The 21,882-nt window shown below is 33.6% G+C and overlaps 1 protein-coding gene across 1 annotated transcript; it reads right to left on the reverse strand.

The window, feature by feature from the left end:
* Positions 1-629: 629 nt before the first annotated feature.
* LOC129969004 (uncharacterized) lies at positions 630-4,013 on the reverse strand. Its single transcript, XM_056083397.1, has 3 exons — positions 3,637-4,013; positions 1,663-2,002; positions 630-1,493 (listed from the first exon to the last, which is right to left on the reverse strand). The coding sequence occupies exons 1-3, from the start codon at positions 4,011-4,013 to the stop codon at positions 630-632; spliced, it is 1,581 nt and encodes a 526-aa protein (XP_055939372.1).
* Between the last annotated feature and the right edge of the window lie 17,869 nt (positions 4,014-21,882).

Raw genomic sequence — 21,882 nt, forward strand, 5'->3', positions numbered from 1 at the left:
CCTTTCCTCCTCCGAAGGTTCAATATTGCAGTCCACTGAATGACTAACTATTGGTTGTTCACTTAATTTTGCATTTGGCAATTTCTCTCGAATTAGAACTGACTCTGTTGCTGACACTTCCAAAGGGTATAGGCGTTGTACCGGTCGAAGCAATTCCCCTCTTGAAGTTTTCAGTTTTACAAGTCTTGTAATACCATCTTTCCCTGGCATTACCTCTATTATTTTGCCAAGTGGCCAACTGATGCGTTTCGTATTGTCATTTCCAATTAATACAACATCACCCACTGCTACGGCAGAAGCTGTTTTATGTTCTGGTCTTTGAAGCAGAGCTCCCAAATATTCCGACCGAAATCTGTTTCTTAAGGCTTTCTGTAAATTTTGCCGATACTTGACACGTTGATTAAGACTCTGGTGATCAGCTTTATCACAATCAGGAACACCACTCACTTTGATATCCTGCAGGAACATTGACGGAGTCAATGGAACCAACTCTGCATCATTATCCGTGACATACGTCATTGGTCGTGAAATGATTATGGCTTCGCTATCACATAACACCGTCGTCATCTGTTCATATGTTAAAGAAGATCGACCTAAGACTCTTCTTAATAATCTTTTAAGAATACCGATCAGTCGCTCCCACCATCCACCCCACCAAGAGGCAGTCGGTGAGTTAAACTTCCACTTAATAGGATGAAGTCAGTGTCACTTACAATAAGGCTCGAATCCAGCTTACTCAGCAGATTAGAAGCACCCACAAAATTAGAGCCATTGTCACAATAGATAATGCTGCATCGTCCCCTATGGGCTATGAATCTGCGCAAAGCCAGTAAAAATGATTGCGTAGATAAAGAAGTCACTAATTCGATGTGTACAGCCCTATAGACAGCGCAGGTGAAGAGACATACCCAAGACTTCTTATTATCTCTGAGAAATAGTGGCCCAGCCAGGTCAATGCCACAGATCTCAAACACAGCAGCTTCTCGGATTCGGTCTTCCGGAAGAGATGCAGTAAGAATATCAAGCTTCTTTGCATAATGTCTCTTACAGACAACACATTTTGATAAGAGGGATCTCACTGTCTTTCTACCATGTAGAATCCAAAATCGCTCTCTCAAAATGTTAAGCAACATTTGAGTATCGGCATGAGCGTTTTTTACATGATAGTATATCACTATACGCTTTACAAGCTCATTTTTTGATGGTAAAATTGCAGACGTCTTAAAATCCTCGCTATCTAGTCGATATAAAATCCTTGTTTTCAACCGGATGATGTCGTTTCCATCCTTGAAGGCTCTCAGAGTTTTCAACTTTTCATCTTCTTCATTAACGAAGCTTTCCTTCTGTATTATTCTGATAACTGCATATTCAGCAACAGAAATTTCCTCGGAATCAAGGATTCCATATTTTCGATCATCCCTAGAAATACGACTGTTATTAATAAATCGAAGTATCCAGGCAACGATTCTTACAGTCTTGTGATAGTTCAAAAACTTTTAAATAAAGGAATTGTCAGTTTTTTGAAGGCTCACCATAGATGATACTATTTCCTTTCTCTTTTCCTTCAACACTTCTTCTTCATTTACGGTAGGTAGGTAGGTATGGTTTATTGGCACAAGAGCCATGTGAGGCCATACTGCTCCAGTCATATTCTTCATTTACGGAGAATTCAGATCTAGGCCATTTATCATATGGGTAATAGAGCCAAGGAGGACCATGCCACCACTCTGTCTCCGAGAGCTGTCGAACGGAACAACCTCTGGATGGTAGATCCGCCGGATTGATCGATCCAGGTACATAATGCCAATTTTCGGGTTTACTCGCCAATCTAGTTTCTCGTATCCTGTTATATACAAATGGTGTCCAGTTTTCGCTACCTTTTATCCAACAAGAGGCGGTACTGGAGTCAGTCCAAAAGAAAATTGGAATATTTCCTAATTTTAAATCTTCAATAACTCTTTGCACCAGTCTGGTACCAATAGAGTAAGCTAACAGCTCTAGCCTAGGAATTGTAATAGCTTTCAGCGGAGCTATTTTACTCCGTGCTTGAACCAACTGACATGAAGTTTGATGGTTGGGTTGACGGGGCGCCTAGCCCCCGCAGGGGCTTATCCCCGGTAAGGAGAGACTTCACAGTGCTTTGCTGTCTATACTTTGCCGTGGCTGTCTTCGACGAAATTTGGAGATGACGAGTGTCAGGACTCATTGTGATTGTCTGATATTGGGGGGGGGGGGTACGCTGCCGTTGGGCTTAGTAAGTTTTTACTGCTTGTGAGCTAGAATTGGCTATTGAGATACAGTATAATTTGAGTTTGAAAAAATAAAAGTTAGGAAGAAAAACTAAGGGGCTGAGATAAATTAAAGTAGTATATTACGGGGTCTTCTAGAGTTTGTAGATGGTTTATATTTAGGGATTTTAGCTATTGCTTCATTTTCATTCTTATCCATGTTTTTAAAGAAGTTAGTGGCTAGATTTTTAATGAATTTTTTAAGAGGGGGATAGTCTAGGCATAAGTACCTATTTGTATTGGGCATGTAGTATTTCATATTGCAGAAATTTCTAATTAAGTTATTTTGCTGGCGTTCAGTAAGTCTAAGATTAGTCTTGGCAGCATATCCCCACACAGGGCAGGCATAAGTTAATACTGGACGCAAGTAGGCAGAGTAAATAAGCATTTTATTTTGTCTACTCATTTTGGAGTTTCGAGAAATTAAGGGATAAAATTTACGAGTTAGGTCTCGAAACTTTTTAGCTGTGTAAATAAAGTGGGGTTTCCAAGTTAATTTACTATCTAGAATAACACCTAAATATTTGCATTCCTTAGACCACGGGACAGTTTGATTTTTAATTTTAACTGGGGAGAAATTCTTTTTACAGTTATTTTTATTAAAAACTATAGCTTCAGTTTTACTAGCATTTATTTCAATTTTCCATTCGACGAACCAGTCCTCAAGAGATTTAATATGTCGGTTTAAAGCTATGGTAATGAAATTTTGATTTTTGTTTCTAGCTAGTATTGCAGTGTCATCAGCGTACATGCACAACATAGTGTTAAATTGCTTGGGGATATCATTAATAAACAAGGAAAATAAAATTGGCCCTAGTTTAGATCCTTGAGGTACACCTGCAAGAATAGGTTTTACTTCCGAAAATTCATTGTTTATCTTGATTTTAAAGGATCTGTAACTGAGGTAAGAAATTATAATTTTGATAAGGTTTGGGGGTATGTTGTAATTAATTAGCTTGTATATAAGACCATCTTGCCAAACTCTGTCAAAAGCTTTCTGAATGTCAAGGAAAACCGCTGCAGTTTTTTGTTTATTTTCAAAACCTTCCTCAATGAATTCTACTGCTCTAATTAATAACTGACATGAAGTTCTTACTTTCACTTCTTAAATATATCCAGGTAGCATAAGCTGTTTTGCTTGCGTCACAAAACACGTGTATACTTAAACTGCCAGTATTATTAGGATCTTTTGTTAAACATCTAGGGATAGCAATTTTCCCAAGTAGACTCAACTGATTTCTCCACCTTTTGAACTTCTTAGAGATTTCTGTTGGCAATTCGGAATCCCAATTCGTTTTCATTTGCCACAGTTTTTGAAACAACAATTTCGGGTATAAGGACAAGTTACCTGATAGGGTCGAAAATTTTATGGACTTCTGATAGTATTTTCCTTTTAGTAACAGGTCCATTATCTTCACAATCTTCTTTTAAATTTACAGAAAGTGTATCCGAGTTTAAAGACCATTGCAGGCCTAATACTGGGACAATTTTATTTGTCACACAGGAAACCTCTTCTGTTGAGGAGTGGGAATAATTATGCTCCCACCCTCTTAGGTCGAACTTTCTTTCTAGCATAACATCTTTAGCCACTTGAATGAACTCATGTAACTCAGTCTCAGTTTGTAAACTAGTTAGACAATTGTCCACATAGAAACTATTTTTCAGCTTCTCTGCAACACCAGCAGGATATTTTGAGTTACCCATTTGTGCTTCCTCCAAAATCATTTCTAGATAGTACTGAATTACGGAATTAAGCAAGAACGAACTACTACAAATTCCGAAGACGACACGGCAGTGTCTAAAGTATTTCAGCTCATTTTTTTCGTTACACCAAAGAAATCTTAAAAATTCTTTATCATTTTCTTTAAGGCGAATTTGTAAAAAAGCTTTACGGATGTCTGCTGTGACTCCAAACTTGTTCATCCGAAACCGCGTTAATAGAGTAGGAATCATTCTACAAGATTTATTCCTTTCTCCAGACAATCATTTAAGCTGGAGGAGGCTTTCACTTTCGCCGAAGCATCGAACACAGGTCTGATTCTCGTCGTACTATTTTCTTTCACGACATGAGCCAGCAAATGAATCTCGTGCTTAGGAACTTCCTCAATTATACCCTCTCTTGCCCGTTCTTCAAATATTTGATTATAATCGTCATACATATTTTCTTCTTTTAACTTTCGCACAGTATTGCCCAGTCTCTTTAAAGCCAGATTTAAATTGTCAGGCAGTGGAGGATGATCTTCCAGCCATGGTAAATGTACCACAAAACGATTGTCTTTGTCAACCTGAACTGTTTTAAGAAAATGCTCTCTGGCGGATTCATGCAAGTCTTCTTTAGTTTTCCTATCCGATGGGTCAGTAATTCCAAGGGAGTCAAAAGTCCACAATTCTGTTATTGTTCTAGTAGTAGAAAGCATAGAATTAGCAACTGAGATTCCATTTTCTTTTGAAGAAATCTGGGGTATTCGTCTCATAATGGTCCATCCATTTCCATTGCTGTTAAGCCACAAGATAAAGATTTGCAACCACCAGTAATGAGTTTTCCAGCTACATCAGCTCCTATTAATATTTCGATAGGACCGTCATATTGTTCACATGAATACCATAGTCATTAAGTTCCTTTAAATGAATTGCAGGAATTGTCGGTGGGACACTTTCACAGATAACAGGTTGACTCAGTACTTTGAAATGACAGTTATAAGATTCATCACAACTTGTCAAATACAATGTAAACACATCGTGCTTGCACACTCCTGTGTTTTCTCCACCAAACAGAGAATGTTGAAGATATTCCCAGCTTTCCCTTTTATATTTCATCTCTCTAGCAGTATTTTTTAAAACGTAAGAGCGCTGCGAAGCAGTGTCTATGATGGCTCTTGCCTTCCGTTTTCCCCCATAACCTCTGATGAAAACTGTTAAGGTTAGTAGCATAACACTAGGACTTTTGGAAACATTTGCAAGCGCTTGATCAGGATTCGGAAGACTATCTACTTCTGCAGTTTCTTTTCCAGTAGAGAAAGATGTTCGTTGGTTTACGTTGTGAAAGAGTATAATGTGATGTCTTTTTCCACAGCCTAAACAAGTTACTTTTGAATAACATTTACGAACTTGGTGACCCGGTTTTAAGCACAGGAAACAACAACCTGATTTCTTAACAAGATTCTCTCTGCCCTTCATCGGCAGTTTCCGTACCTGCAAACAGTCAGTGGAATTATGTAAATTGTGGCAAAATATACACTGTCTTTGTTCTTTCGATGAAGTTAAAAGATCAGCTGCACTAGCTATTTGACGAGTGTCCCCATATTTGTGTTTATTATTTGCAGCCTTTTTCTCCTTGAATGATTTAAAATTAGGCTTGGTATCAAATCCAAAGTTTTTTGAGGCTAAAATTATACGTTCCTCTGCTTGTACTTCATCTTGAAGAAACTCAAGAATTGAATCTAGATCAGTTTTTGTAGTTGTTTTACTATTTTGATTTTCCTCATCCTGTGATCTACGATTTGTAGATCTATACCGTTCCCAGGCTAGAAGTGTTTCCTCAGGTAAAGCAGACTCAACAAGTGGGTAAAGCATTGCCGCATATTTATCCCTTGTTACTCCTAATATCTCAAGCGCACGGAGCTTTGTTTCCAATAAATCATAAAGATTTCTCAGAGATTTTTTCGGCATATTCTGCTTTTGAAGAACCAATGATAAAAGTGGTGTATAAGTAATTCTTGTATAAGTAATTCTTCTCGGCCGTAACGTAATTTCAATTGTTCTATAGCTTTCTCATAACTGTTTCCTCCTGGTGGAAAACTTTTAATTAATTCTTCAGCGACACTTCCTTTTTCCATACATTGGGATAGGTATGCAAATTTATCATGTAAATCTAAATTTTGGTCTTTATCGACTTTCTCAAATTGACCCCAAAAACTTACCCAGCTTCTTATATCTCCATTAAACGAAGGTAACTGAATTTTAGGGTAACGTAATAATGTATTCTGCTGAGAAACACCACAATTCGAAGAAACTTTTTCCATTCCTGCAATTGAAAGTTGTTGCAGTTTCAACTGTAACAGCCGCCAACGGTCTATATAGCTTTCAGATTCATCTATCTCTTTATTTATAACATCATCTTCAACGTTTTCAGAATTTATCATTAACATAGCTTTCGGCTAAATCCTAGAGACGGGTACCGCCAAGTTTGGCACCAAATTTTAAAGCTAAAGAAGGCAACCCCTCTACGCTTCCAATGTATGGCAACCCTGTGAAGAGAATGGGGTGATGTAATTATCAACTTTAATTTGATTATTTTATCAGAAGTTTCTAAATTTGTTTCTTCAGCATCGGACTCATTACATGCTTTAGTAAACAATCTCCTCTGCTGAGTTCTATTTTTCTTTGCGGTTTCCATTTCAGCTCATAAATATTCAAATACAAAAACCATAAATGCTCAGCTCAAAATAAGATAAACAAATAAACGAAATAAAACTCACTCAGTAATGAGCAGACGAGTACTGTCACGGACGCCAGATGTTCCGTTTCGTACTTTGTACTTTACGAACCAGAAGTATATTAAAACTCGATGTTTTGCGTAGTCATAAAATGGATGAAACTTCTCTTCTTCCACATGAACACAAACGTTTTTTATAGTTCAAATATATACTCTCTTTTTTTAACTTCCCAAATTTTCACTCAGAAATATATATTTATGGCGTAAATCATATTAATATCATCAAAGTAAGAAACTCTACTCAAAAGCCATTCTCAAAATACCATAACATTATTCCATTTTTTATTACAGTTGCCATTCGGAACTTACAAAATATTAAAAAACAAAGATAATAATCAAGTAGAGCATCAACGTGACACAAATCGATCGATACAGTTTGTGATGCTAACGAAGCTGTAAATTATCCAAGCGAGTTCGCAAATTGTACAGACTAACTCTATGGCAAAGGATACCGACGTGCTCTGATTCGTTTAAGCCTTGACAATGTTTTGCACTCATAATAGTGTAGTTATCGCTTATTTGGCTCAAATCTTGCAAAACTGTGCCAAACTGTTTCCGATCTTTGTTGATATTCTTGAATCCATTCCTAAATTATGTGATACAGAAATGCAAGAAATAAGTATTCAAAAGAAATGTATAAACTATTTATATATTTATAAATCTTAATATTAAGTTAATAACAAATGTCAAAATTAATAATTAGATTGTTCATAACTATATGAATCTAAATATCTTAACAAATATAGCACATTTGCAGATAGACATCTTATGGTAATAATTTGAATACGAAATTAATAAATAAATATCCCCTTATTTTATTTTGCATGAATATTCAATAAGAATTATAATGATTTCTATTCCGTTTAATGTCATCTAAATATCTTAATAAATATAGTATATTTGCATATAAATATTTTATGGTAATGATTTTAACGTGAAAATTTAGTAAAAAAATTGGTCGATCATTTTCCGTAAAATAAAAGCTTAATTTTCAAGTCTTATTTTAATAATACTCCACAGAAAAATTGCTACCTGTGCTAATTCTTTATTCACAAGATCTGAAATACGAAAAATAGCTCTATTGTCATCAAGCTCAATTATTTTATAATCGTATTTCTCTGGAAGATTTAATTTCCCCATTTTGAAAAATGGCAGGCAAAAAAAAAAAAAAAAAAAAAAAAAAAAATACGAAGACACCAAACAATGCAACAGGGTTGCAGCAGCTCCAGCAAAGAAAGTCTGTGCTAAATGAAATCGACCAATCAGAGCACGTCGGTATCCTTTGCCATAGAGTTAGTCTGTACAATTTGCGAACTCGCATTATCCAACAGAGTTTTTGAACTCACTGGATTTGCCAGGCATGTCACCATACCTTCTACGACTAAAAGTTGGATCTCTGGTTATTTTACTTCGGAATTTGAACCCACCACGGCTGTGTAATGGCACGCGATTGGTCATTATATAATTGTTGAAAAACGTTATCGAAGCCACCATTTTGAATGGCAAATTCCGAGCCGAAAATGTCCAATGATTCTCAGAAACGTGCCAATTGAATTCAAACGCGTTTAATTTCTTATTAAATTCGCATTCGCAGTGACAATCAATAAGTCGCAAGGGTAAACGATGTCTGTTTGCGGCTTAGATTAGGGCACACCATGTTTTTCACACGTGGCATGTTCTCGCGTGGGCAAACTATCGAGCTTTTTTGTGTTGGCTAGAGACGGACTGAGAAAAAATATCGTACACTCAATTGCACTTCGAAATGAATATTGATTTTCTTTATTTCATTTTTATACTTTAGGACAAAAAATATATTACTTTTTTCACTTTGCGTTTAACTTTTAAGAGATCAAACAATGTATATGTTAGTTATGTAAATGAAATACATTGTATTGAGAAAATGAATGGTTGGTGGTTGTTGTTTTTTTAATCGGCGATTATCATCTACAGCTCTCCATTCCTCTTTCTGTCATAGATCCCAACCCCACACACTTACAATGCATTCGTTAACAACCAAAATATTCAATAGAAATAATTTATAAGGCAGAACAACGTTTGCCGGGTCAGCTAGTATATACACTCATGTCCAAAATTAAGGTCACAAACATAAAATTTTCGAAAAATGAAAAACTATTCACTGTGTTGCCACGAAATTTGGCACAAAGGTACACTACAATGGAAGAAAGAACATAGACACATAACAACATGGAAACGATTTTAATTGGGAATTAAGAAACAGGGTCTATCAAAAAGTGTTACATTATGAATCAGAGATAAAGCATTTATCTCGGAAAAAACCTGTCTAATATGGAGTGTGACCACTGTGCACTGCTATACAAGCTTCACAACGAGCTTTCATACTGTTTATGAGTGTGTCAATAAATATTTGGTGCAACAAAGCCCATTCTTCCAAAACCGCGGCTTTTAACTCTTGGAGGGTATTAGGAGGGGGTTACGCTGTGAAATGGCTCTTCCGAGACTATCTTAAACATGTTTAATCGGATTGGAATCCGGAGACCTCGAGGACCAGTCCATAAATCGAATATCCTCTTCCTCAAGAAAATCCTCAACGATCTGGGCTCTGATTGGACGAGCGTTATCGTCCATAAACATGAAGTCTGGCCCAAAAGCACCCCGGAACAACTTCACATAGGCTTCAAGGATCTCATCCCTACAGCGATGTGCATTGACAATACCCGCATCGAAGACGTGCAGTGGTGTACGACTGCCCAACATTATACCACCCCAGACAAGGATTCCTCTGCCATCAAATCTGTCGATTTCTTTTACATAGAAGTGATGATAACGAGCTTCTCGCTCTCTCCAGATGAAGATTCGACGAGTGTTCCTCTGTGTGGGAAATCTCGACTCATCACTGAAAAGAACATGCCCCCATTCTTGTTGTGTCCAAGACTGATGTGTTCGGCACCACAACAACCGGGCTTTTCTGTTGGATGCAGTCAAAGGGACGCACTCAACTGGTCACCGGGCATAAAGGGACCTCTCTGCTAGACGTCTGTATACTGTTTGTCTGGAAATTTTTTCTCCAGACGCAGCAGCAAGGTCACGAGCAAGTTGAGGAACCGTTTTCAGCCTATGCCGTCGTCCGCTTAATGCCAAATAGCGATCCTGTGCGGGCGTCGTTGCTCACTGACGGCCTTGGCTGGCCTTCCTGGTTACAGTACCACTTGTTTGGAATGATTCCACAACCTGGATACCACTTTCGGTGCCACTTGTAACCATTGAGCCACCTCCGCTTGAGACTGCCCAGCTTCACCCCTGCCAATGGCTTTCCATCTCAAGGAATCGTCTATCTTATTATGAGAACTCATTCTCACTGAAAAAGGTTAAATTTTTTGTTTTAATGCAATATTCACAAAATTGCAGGCAAAAATCCCAGATGCCTAAACGGTCTAATTTCAGTAGTTCCTCAAAAACTACTGCTAAACAATAGTATTTCCCACAACAAAGGTTAATATTGTGTTACCGGTCCTTCACAATATATAAAATATAATTTGTTTAAATTTTACTGGTAGTCATTTAGAATTAATTTGAAAAACATTTTTGTGACCTTAATTTTGGACATGAGTGTATGTAGAAGTCGCTTTTTCTTGCACTTGCCTTTCTAAAAAATATCATTTTTAATGATTATTTCATTTTTTAAAGACACGACGTGCTGAAAATTATGCGTTTCTAGTAAGATTTAATTTAATCTTTTAATTTGAGCTTTTGTCATCGTGATGGCAACACACTGATAAAAGTTAATTTTTTCTATTCTCATACACTGTTGTATTTATTTTTTCGGGTGAAATAAACTTTGGGAAAATATGCTTAAAATATTTTTTGAATTGATTAAAATTAGAAACTTAATTTATCTGTTTAAAAATTGATAGTATTAAAAAGATATATTTTTTAACTTTCAGATGATGTAAAAAAAAAAATTACACTGTAATAATTTCAGGTTATTTCCGAAAAATATAAAATTTTGCTTAATTTTTGATTAATTGAAATTTTAATTAAAATTTCAGAAAAATCTCTCAGAGGTGCACATTCAGAGTACACATGTGCCGAACTCCGTAGCTATAGGCAAAACTGTCTGGTATGTAAAGCGTCAACATACACACACACAATTCTTCTTTATTATAAGTAAAGAGGATAAATATAAAGATTATCTAATCGCCTAAGGCGACTGTTTAGTTCACCGGATATATTGGTTATTTTTTATTTCATATAAATCGTTTAGATATAATTGAATGTCCATGATTACGTCAATTTTCTACTATTAACTCCATGTTTTTTTAATTTTTTTTTCTTAAGTTCATTTATAATCTATATGAACCTTTCTTATTGAGACAATCCCATTGAATCATGACGCTTTAAAACTATAAATGCTTGGTTCATCCGTCTTTTAAATTTCCTGGTATTGCAGCTTCACTTTTTCCGTTTTAGAAACTACAGCTATACTAAACAAAATCCATCTTCTTCAGCTTTCAACAATTAAAAAAAATCTCGCGATCAAACAGTTGATAAAACCATTAAAACGGGAACGAAATAATCTATTGTTGAAAATTAGGTAAAATAATATTTTAGATTAAAAAAATTACTAGAATTCAACAAAGGTCCCTACGATAATTAAATTCTCATCATTAAAAAAATTTTAATTTAAAATAATGCAAAATTAGTTTTTGTACATAATATAATTCCGGGTAATATTTTCGTATATTATCCGGAAAAAAAGCCAAAATTTGGGATAATTTGATTAAAATTCTAATGAAAAATTCAAAAAAAAAAATATCCGATGTTCACATTTCCGTTTTCTAATGTGCCATATTTGGTGACTCTGGGTCAAACGGTCTCTCCTGCAGAGAGCCAACACACATTCATCTTTATTATTAGTATAAACTAGTCGTCTCAGGCGACCAGCTGGTTCGCTCATTTATTAAACTGACATCATTAAAAAGATAATTTTTTTAAATTTTGAACAACAATTTATTTTTGTGCAATAATATTTGTGAAAGTTATCATAGAAAATGATAAAATTCAATTTAATTTTTAAATTTGTAATTAAAACTTCAAAAATTCGCGTCGGTCCACATTTCCACTCTTAAAGACATGCATGTGAAAATTTTGGTAACTGTAGGTCAAATGGTGTGGTGGTAGAATGCCAACATGCCCTCGCGCACACACACTTATATTCATCTTTTTTATTAATATAGATGTAGACTAATTGCCTTTAGCAATCAGCTAATTCACGAAAGATATTGGTTATGCTTCATTTAGTTAAATCGTTTAAACTAATGATGCCGTCAAATATCCGACATTAAAATCGTGTTATTTTAATTGTCTTATATGTATATTCTGTTTATTATGTATACGGACTTTTCTTATGGAGGCCAGTCCCATGATAACTTAGCGCTATTAAAAATGTAAATGGGCGATTCATCTGTCTTCTAAATTTCATGATATTGTAGCTTCACTTTGTAATTAGTCTCGTAAAGTAAAGAGATAATAAAAAAGAACCCTACTTCATTAGCTTTCAATAAACTAAAAAAAAAATTGCTTGAACTTCAGGATAACAATGTCATTTTTTATTGGAAACCAGGCAGAAAAATGAAAGTACCAAATTTTAGAAAAATTTGCATGTCTATTGAATTGATATCATTAAAAAGACACATTTTTAAGTTTTTAAATACAGTCTGAGAAATGATTTTTATGCAGTAATACTTTCGGAAGTGATTGAGGAAGTAATGACAAAATTCAAATTAATTTTTTAATTAATTAAAATTTTAATTTCTCCGAATTGCACACTTTCGATCTGCAAAGGATATATATAAATTTGGTATATCACATATATATACATTCTAACGCATATATATCATTAGTCAAATAATCACATATACATACATACATTCATTCTTTTTCTTTTTTTTTTTGTCAGTAGAGATAGAGATAGATATGAAAACAAAATTAACCGAATTCAAAAAAAAGCAGAACCAAATCGGTATTATTAAAAAGATATTCTTTTATCTTTAAAAAAGTGTAAAAAATCAGTTTTGTGCAGCACAATGTCTGAGAATTATTGCGAGGAAACTGTGCACATTTACACCATCCAAAGTTTATATGTGCCTAATTTTGTTCTAAGCGGGCCAGCCTATAGAGAGCAAGTATTCCCCTTTATATGCAAGTGTTCTCCTTTCAGTCTTGTTGAACGACACTTTTTCCTAGAAAACATCTGTAGCACCAATTTGAATGGATGGTTTAAGTTATTACTGAGCTGGCTATCGTTTTAAGTTGGCCTCCAACTACATATCTGAAGCTGTTGGACTAACATATGGTGTGGATGGAAGATGAAGTGCCGCTTTTTTCGTGTTGAAATAAAAAAACTATTAAGCTGAGAGGAAAGATTTAAATTGAAAAGTTATAGATATTAAAAAGACTGATAGAATGAGCTGTCGATGGCTTAAGAAAATCAGGAATAAGTTTTTTAAACTTACTGCTTTTTTACATTCTTGCGAAATTTTTGAAAATGCGCATAAATACATTCACTTAGATGGGTAAATAGATAACTAGCCGGCAAAAATTTCAGACCAATGTATACATTATTTTTTGAGAAATTCAATTTTGTTGGACAAAAATGTGTCACCGAAAATGCTTATAAGTACTTTTCTTTCAATCAAGATTCAAAGGCCGGATTTCTTTTAAAAAAATACAAAAAAATTATATTTGTAAAAAGAAAAAATCCTCTCATTTGGTGATGATTGTTTCCCAACAAGATTTAATAACAGTCTTCGGGAAAAGAACGATCATTGAAAAAATAAAAGCAGGCTTAATAACTAAGTCATAATTGTACTTTTTTTTTTTTCAAATCAATTATTATGATAGCTGTTCGAAATCCAAAAATAACATATTTCAAATCGGACACTTTTTGTCCGCAAATTTTGATTGACGTAAAAGTATTTAGAAACATTTTTCAATAGATTTATTTATTTATTTTATTTTCCCCTTATAAAGTCGAATTTTGCAAGAAATTGTGTAAATGCTGATCCGAAATTTTTATCGGTTATTTTCCTAAATGTAACAAGCCCTTCAGTGGAATTCCAAAAATTTTACTCATACATGGGGATTCCAATTAAAGTATCTCAATTTGGGACGCCCTGGCTAGAGAACCAGTTGACGTAACGCCTTCATATTTGGAGGATATACATTTCAAGTCATGGAAAATAGATTCGTGCAATAAAAAAAATGAGTTAAAAAAAGGCCGTTGGATGAAATGTGGCGCTACGATTGGTTTAAGATAATGAATATGAAACATGAACATCAACAATAAAGGGCAGAATACGGGGCATCTGTAATAAACTCCATTATTGTCTTACTAAAGCACAAATTTCGCTAGCTAGATAAAAATTCGAATATTGATATTGCAGGCTGCATTAGAGAGAAAAATTTGCATAATAGGCGAACAAAAGGTCGTTCCTAACGGATAAAAAGATGAACGTACAGATTTAGAACATTCTTAGGCTACAAACGATGGTCCTCTCTTTGCCGGAGCGTGCGTTGATACTAAAGTTATTTCACCAAAACAGCAATAACGCTGCCAAAGCACTTCGGGCAGAAGTATCTGCGTATGGGTCCAATAACACTTTGCGCTCTGCTGCGGATGGTCAAACATAACGAGGAAAAAGGCAGCTTAGCTGCTAAAGCAGGCTGTGGACGTAAAACACGGATACCGAAGGTAATTTAGGACATAACAACCTCTGACGTTGAGCAAGCCAATTCAAGCAGGAACATCTAGTGCTCAACTGGAGATGCCATACATTACAGTCTGGAGGAGCATGCGGATAGCATTCGAAGATCCATCGCTTGCAAGAGTTAAAACCTGCCGATAAAGGCGTACGTGAAGCGTTCGCTTTAACTTAACAGCCAAAGTGCCGTATCTGGTTCACTGCGAATCCTCACCAATAGATGCTCTTGCATTCACTGCATGTTGCTGTTTAGATCGTCTTCACAGCACCCTTTTTTTCTGTGAGGAAATCACTCCGCAGGGACCAACAACCTGTTCCGTAATCGCAGCACGTTATCGGGATTTTTTGAAAACTTTTGTCATTCCAGAACTCCTGCAGCGTGGATGCCACACTACAACAGTATTCCAACAAGATGTTACTCCTCTTCACATAGCACGTGCGGTTCAACAATTACTGCGATGTCATTTTACTGACGATCACATTATCAATCGTTCATTTCCTACAAGATGGCCTTAAAATTTCAATTTTTTTACAAACTTTAAGCTCTTTGTGGCACCTCAAGATGTGGTATTGAAATCCAATTTTTTTTTTTTTTTTTTTTACCTAAAAAACAACTTTTTCCCACTATTAGCAAACTAAAATGTAAAAAAAAAAAAAAAAAAAAAAAAAAAAATTTAATTAAGGCCATTTTCGTTCTGCCCTAGTGCATACTTATACAAAGGTGAACATTTTCTAAGCACAGGATTTTTTTTCTTCTCTTTTATTCATAGTTTCTTTTGAAAAAAATTTTACTAATTAATTTTAAATGCTTATTCTTTAAATTTTAATATTTATTTCTGCATTTGCAGGATGTCTTCCAATGTAAAATTTTGGATGTGATAAAAACATAGAAACGATCATAAAAATGAGAAGAAAAAAAACTAGCAATTCCAAAAACATTAAGTAAACTTTTTATATGACCAACAACAAAAATCATTGATCTTTTCCAAGATTTCTTAAAATTAATAAGTTACAAATAAATTTAGATAGATACAACAATTCTGAAATTGTCGATATTGGTATAGAAGCATAACATGTCCAAAAATTTTGTATTTGATTTCTATATAAGCAAGAACATGGCTGGGATGGAAAAATTAAATTTCTTCCTGCCCTAAGTCATTCTATTTAGTAATTCCATTTGCTATTTTATAAAGCAAAGAACTAAAGCATTCCTGTGACTATCATCATACGACTGGTATGAAATGGATGATAGAACATTGACATATTCTAAATGAGTTTTATAGATTATTTTTAATAGAAAATAATAGCAACGTTCACAAGTTATCAGACTAAAAAGAAATTGTCTTTTCACCTCTTACTTCTAAAGTTTAGTAAATAAAGTTTTTTTTTAACGTTTAACGTGCCTGAAAAAAAAATGCTTTTTAACCTATAAGCAAAAATTCTTACTTAAAAAAAATTACAGAAGAAAAGTTATAAATAATTTACGAAGGAATGAAAATGCTTTAACAAGTCCTAGTTTTCATAAAACAAATACAAATTCATGAAGTCAACAAACAAATCAGCTCTGTAGTAAGAAACAAAACGAAAATAAATATGCGGAAGCGTCTCCCCAAAGCTTTTTCGCATAGTCAGAAAATGCCTTACGTGGTATTCACGTACAATAATTACGAAATAGTAACCTTAGGCGTGATTCTATCGTGTGATCCTTGGCAAGTGTTTTGGCGATTAATTCCTGGCAGTATAAAGGCTGAAAATATCCGAAAAGCGAATTTCTGTTTTAGACGCATTCTTCCCAACTGATCAAAACAAAAATTTGACTGAAAACTAGACTTGTAGTCATAGAACAGAACAGAATGACGTCTCATACCCCGTCCCCGTGACCATTCCTGTCACCGAACGGTTTGGTGGGCATGTTGCGGGAATTTTATTTAAATACCAAAATATTTACAATAGAAAACAAAAATAACTATGTACAGAATTTACAAGCATATAAGAAATTATATTGAGACCGTTTACCTATATTTTAAACTTTGAAAAATTATTTGGAATAATAATATGCTATATGATAAAATGTGTAAAAATACACATATATTTTGTGTTCACTATTTTTAAGATATAGCAGAAGAGGATGCAGTTATAAAAAATCAGATGGAAAATAATTTTGTTAATGGGAACGAAGACAAACTCTGTTTAATTGAAATTTATAAATGCAAATAAATGTATGATAGGAGCTGTTTATTCCCTTAGTGTTTCCGAGTATGACACTTGATGTTGAGAGCTAAGTTGGCAAGAATAGATCTCTATTTTAACTTATAAATTTAATTATCCAATGGATTTTTTGCCTGGAGAGGAAGTTGCCTCTTTTCAACCATTCTTGTTCATGGCTTGGTGAGGGATTTTTCATATGCCAAGAGATTACGAGGATGCATTCCGAAGCATAATGAAGTGTCGTCCCAATCCCCACCACCACCACCACACAACTGCACTGATCACAATCAGACAGATTAAACCTTTTGAGGTAGGCATGAAGAGGTAGGCGTGTTCTGAGAAGAAAATAATATCCTCTCTGATCCAGTTAGTGGGGTGAAGGTTGAACTTTTCTGCCTGTGTCACCATTGGTCCAATATCTTTGCCATTCCTCTAGTATGCCTTTCCGGTGGAAGGCTTTTATATCTGGTTTAGGAAGCTTTGTTTGCATATAAAATTGCCCATTTCTCGTTGCTTCCTTCGCCAGATAGTCTGCTTTTTTATTGCCTATATTGCCTGCATGTGATTTAACCCATGAGACTTTTGCTATTGGATTTGAAAGCAGGACACTAAAAATTTCTCTTGTTATTGGGTTTGTACTCTTTGGATTAGAAGATGCCATGATACTAGCTCTATTGTCAACATGTATTTTAAAAGTACTGTTGTTTGGGAACTGAGATGCATATGAAGTGTGGTCAGTTCAGCTTCAAAAACAGTATTGTTGTCATTCAATTTGGCAGAACAGTGATAGGACCGAGAATCATTGATCAGGACACAAAACGCAGTTCCAATTCCATGTTCTGTTTTTTGAGCCGCCTGTGAAGATACTGATATTGTTCATTTGAGATATATGTAAACTGAGCAGAGTTTATGACTTAACTCAGCTGTAAAACTTTTGTGTTCTAGGAATGGCAATGTTTTTTTTTTTTTTTTGTAATATAATGGAAATCAAGAGAAAATAAATACTGGTAGTGCTCATGGTAACTAGAAGATTCTTCTCATATTATTTTTTACGATTTTAGTATGTCTCATTCATTTGTAGAACTGTGAGTTCATTTGAGTGAATGCATAAAGGCGTCCATGTATAATTTTTGACTTGCTAGTAACAATATATTTACTCCTTCATCTTCCAATGAGATTTGGTTGGGATTGAGATGCTGTCAGGGGTGAGTTGACCAGTCAGTTACTTTCTTCTCTAACTCTTCTGGTTGGATTTCTGTTATGTTGTGCGCAAGAGAGATTCTTAGGCGATATATTGAAGTTAGTCTGATTTCAACCTTTAATTGCATGTGCAGGGGTGGAATGCCGAGAATGGTTTGTAGCGTTGCTGTTGGAATTGTTCGATATGCACCAGAAATATAGAGAAGAAATGGTCTCTAAATGGAGGAGAGCTTCCTCTTCATCCTGTATGTTGGGTTTAAACACCACGCTGAAGAACCATGGGCAAGCATTCTCTCAACTACTGTCTTATAAAGAACTTCTCTGTGTTTCTGAGAGATTCCTCATGTGCTGCCAGCGATTATTTTGAGGCTTTGATGCATTTTAATTGCCTTTTCTCCTTGTTTTTCTATATGTTCCAGCCAGTTTAATCGGTCATCAACATGGATTCCTAGATATTTAAAATTCTAGGAATTCCTAGATTTGGTTCTCTTGATGATGTCTCTATTCCATCAATTTCTAGTGCCCTCTATGCTCTAACTTTCTTCTTATGTATTTCTAATTTCTCTGTCCACCCGCTTGGTTTCCTCCGGCAGGCTGGTAATGATCTCTTGAAGAGTTGTGCTAGTGAGGAGTAGGCAGAAATTATGGTGATGGGATATGAGAATGTTTGAATTTTTAAAGCTACCATGTTGACTTTTGTAGCCAATAGAGCAGGTATCGGCCGACGGGATGAAAATTGCAGCCTTCTGGTTTGTGGAACTAAACGTTTTCCGTGATTTTGGAATTCTGGGGATTTCGTTGTAATAATGATATTGTTCTTGCACTAAGATGATATCCGGTTTAACCGTGCTTGCTTGTAAATGAAGCTGGTTGGCTATATACTTACTAGGCTTTAGCTATATACTTACTAGGCATAACTTAAATAAATTCTTCAACCTCTAGAACATTAAAAATTTAAGTTCAAACGTTTTTCGATTCGCAATAAATATGGCACAGAACGCATTTCGTACTGCCCCTTCTGGATAACTATTCCAGTAATTTATTAAATAGCAATGCATATTGAAGGAAAAGGAAGCGAAAAAGAAAGAAAGAAAAGAAAATAAATCATTACACGTTATCTTAATATATGCTGGCACATCTGGATTCCTTTCTCAAATTGTTCACTTTTGTTGGCTTCCTTTTTTTTTTTTTTTTTTTTTTTTTTTTTTTTTTTTTGTACATCCGGTAAACAAGCCTTTACGATTATGATTTCGAATCGTATAACTTGCGGTGACACAAAAACAAACGAAAAAATTTCTTCGCTCTTCACGAGAAAAATTAAGCACTTTAAGAACCTTTTCTGAAAATTAAGCCGTTTTAAGGTGCTTAAAAGTGATTTTCAAATTTAAGCACTTTTCAAGACACTACACACCCTGACTCATATTGTAATTAACCCATAAATTAACCTCCGGGTTTTTTTCCCTTCCCATTTAAAAATAAAGCTTCTTTAAACAATATTCAATATTTAAAACGTATTTCAAACCAGTATAAACTCATATTTCTCAGCATTAAATGACCTTAGTGACTTCAATGATAAAGGTAAATTTATCTATTCAATCCAAATTATCATCGAATTAATATTACAAAGAAAAATTATTTATCTTTAAAGAATTTGTAATCATTGTCCTTGAGGCATAATTTAAAGCAACGCTTTACCGTTTAAATTAAGTAAGCTTTGTTGTTTAAACTTTTTAATGAAGTGTCAATCCAAAATACGAGTTGAAAAAATCTTCACACAGAAATTTTCATCATATTTCCTCAGAATTTTTAAGCGAAAATAATTCATAAGGTCGTGTTAATATGAATAATATCAGTGGAATTTGGAATATAATATATTTCATTAAATTTCAACAAATTTATAATAGCCTAATGGCTCATTAGCTTATTCTATTTCTCACTAATATAAACATTCAAAGCCACAAAAAATATTATGTGCATACATCGTTTTATGGAATATGCTTAATAGTTGCAAAGGGGTTACCAATGATAAATGTTTTATCTTCATTTGATTTAAACAAATATAATTGCTACTTGTAATATCTTTCATTTATAGATAAGAAGGCCTTAAGGTAAAAAATGATAACATAGTTGATTATCATACATGAGAAATAGCAATTATTGACTGCTCCACATTTGATTTGGCTTAAATATAAAATCATGTTGCTCAATTTCATATTAAATCGCATTCCCAAGTAAAAAACACAGAAAACAGAAATATAATACATATTTTAAACTTTAATAGATTTTCAATGCTCCAAAACACAGTAATCTAAGGAAGAGTTCAAAATATTTGTTTATTAAACTCACTTATAAATTACATAGTATGTAAATCTGAAATGAACATAATACTGATACACAAGCATGCATTGCAGTGCTAACATTCTACACTGAATGCCAAACAGATTCACATTACAAGGCACCTACATAGAAATTGAGGCAATAATCAGATATACTTATATATTAAGGGAAAAAAAATGCTTTGCTTTTCAAAAATCTAAGTCTTGAGTAATAGTATACATTATATTACCTGAAAAAGACTAGATATAATAAACTGTATTCCCTTAAAAGTTTCAATCATTAGTTGAAGATCAGCCTTATTCAAGTTTAAGAGAAACAAATGTATGTCTACATATATTGAAAAAGCTGTTACTTAAAAAAGGGAGAAAAAAATTATATGTAAACAAAAAGAATAAAGAATATTAATAATGATGATCAAAGTACTTTATTTTAAATACATGAAGTATATTATAAAATGTATCTTAGTAATTTTTATTTTGTAATATTGAAAAAGAATAGGCTTTCCAACTTTTTTAGTTTGTAAAGTTACACTTTAGAGAGGAAAATTGAAAATATAACAAGTTTTATTTCAATTAATTTTGAACCATAACACAAAATTTACTACCCAATAAAAAGACTAGAAATACCAGCCATATTTGATTAAACTTCAAAAAAAAAAAATCATTGTTATTAACAAAAATTTAATAGTTAAAAATAGATTAAAGCAATGCTACTCATATGTACAAATTATAAGAAATACCCATTGAACATTACACAGACTTCAAATGTTGACACATCTATTGCATTAAAATTGAGCATTTTAGAAAATATATGGAATATTTAAATTAAATTCATTATCATACAAAGAAATTTTAAAATTGGTCCTCCATATAGAAATATAACATTAAATAAATGAGCATTCACACGTTTTATTTCAAATATTGCATAGATAATATATAATTATCAGATTTTAAATACAAAAGAAATTTTAGCATCTGCTTTAAATCCTAATAAATTTAATATTGATTATCCATGACATTACATCATTAATAATGGATTCCAGAATATTTATCAATGTCATTATTATCTGATGAATTTTAAATTAATATCAAGTATTTTTCTAACAGTTGATTCTTTGAAAATGACTAGTTGATTGTATATTTGTATTATATTAATTAGAAACAAGCACGAGAAAAAAAGTAGGTAGCAAAATTTTACAGAAAATATGTTTAATAAATGTTATTCTTAATTGCATACAAAAAAATGAACCTAAATATTAAAGAAAATAGTAGTTTATATTACAACTAACAGAAGTCAAAAGTCCAGATTACATAGGACAAAATTGCATTTCAAAATATTGAGGATTTTACTATGCTGCTTATAAATCCTAAAAAGCTTTAAATAACACTGATCATGAGGTATCTAAAGAGATATATATATCAATCATTTAAAGATAAATATTAATTACAATTAGAATAAATTTATTTAATTTTTTATACAAATATATAATTAAATCTTTACTATAACAAAAACAATAAATAAATACGATTATTTTTTGCAACTAAATAAAATAAATTAATAAATATTAAATGAAATTTATTATAGATCAGTAATAAAGATTATCTTTTTGAAA

Source organism: Argiope bruennichi, chromosome 5 (genome assembly GCF_947563725.1).
Source record: "Argiope bruennichi chromosome 5, qqArgBrue1.1, whole genome shotgun sequence".
Classification (NCBI taxonomy): domain Eukaryota; kingdom Metazoa; phylum Arthropoda; class Arachnida; order Araneae; family Araneidae; genus Argiope; species Argiope bruennichi.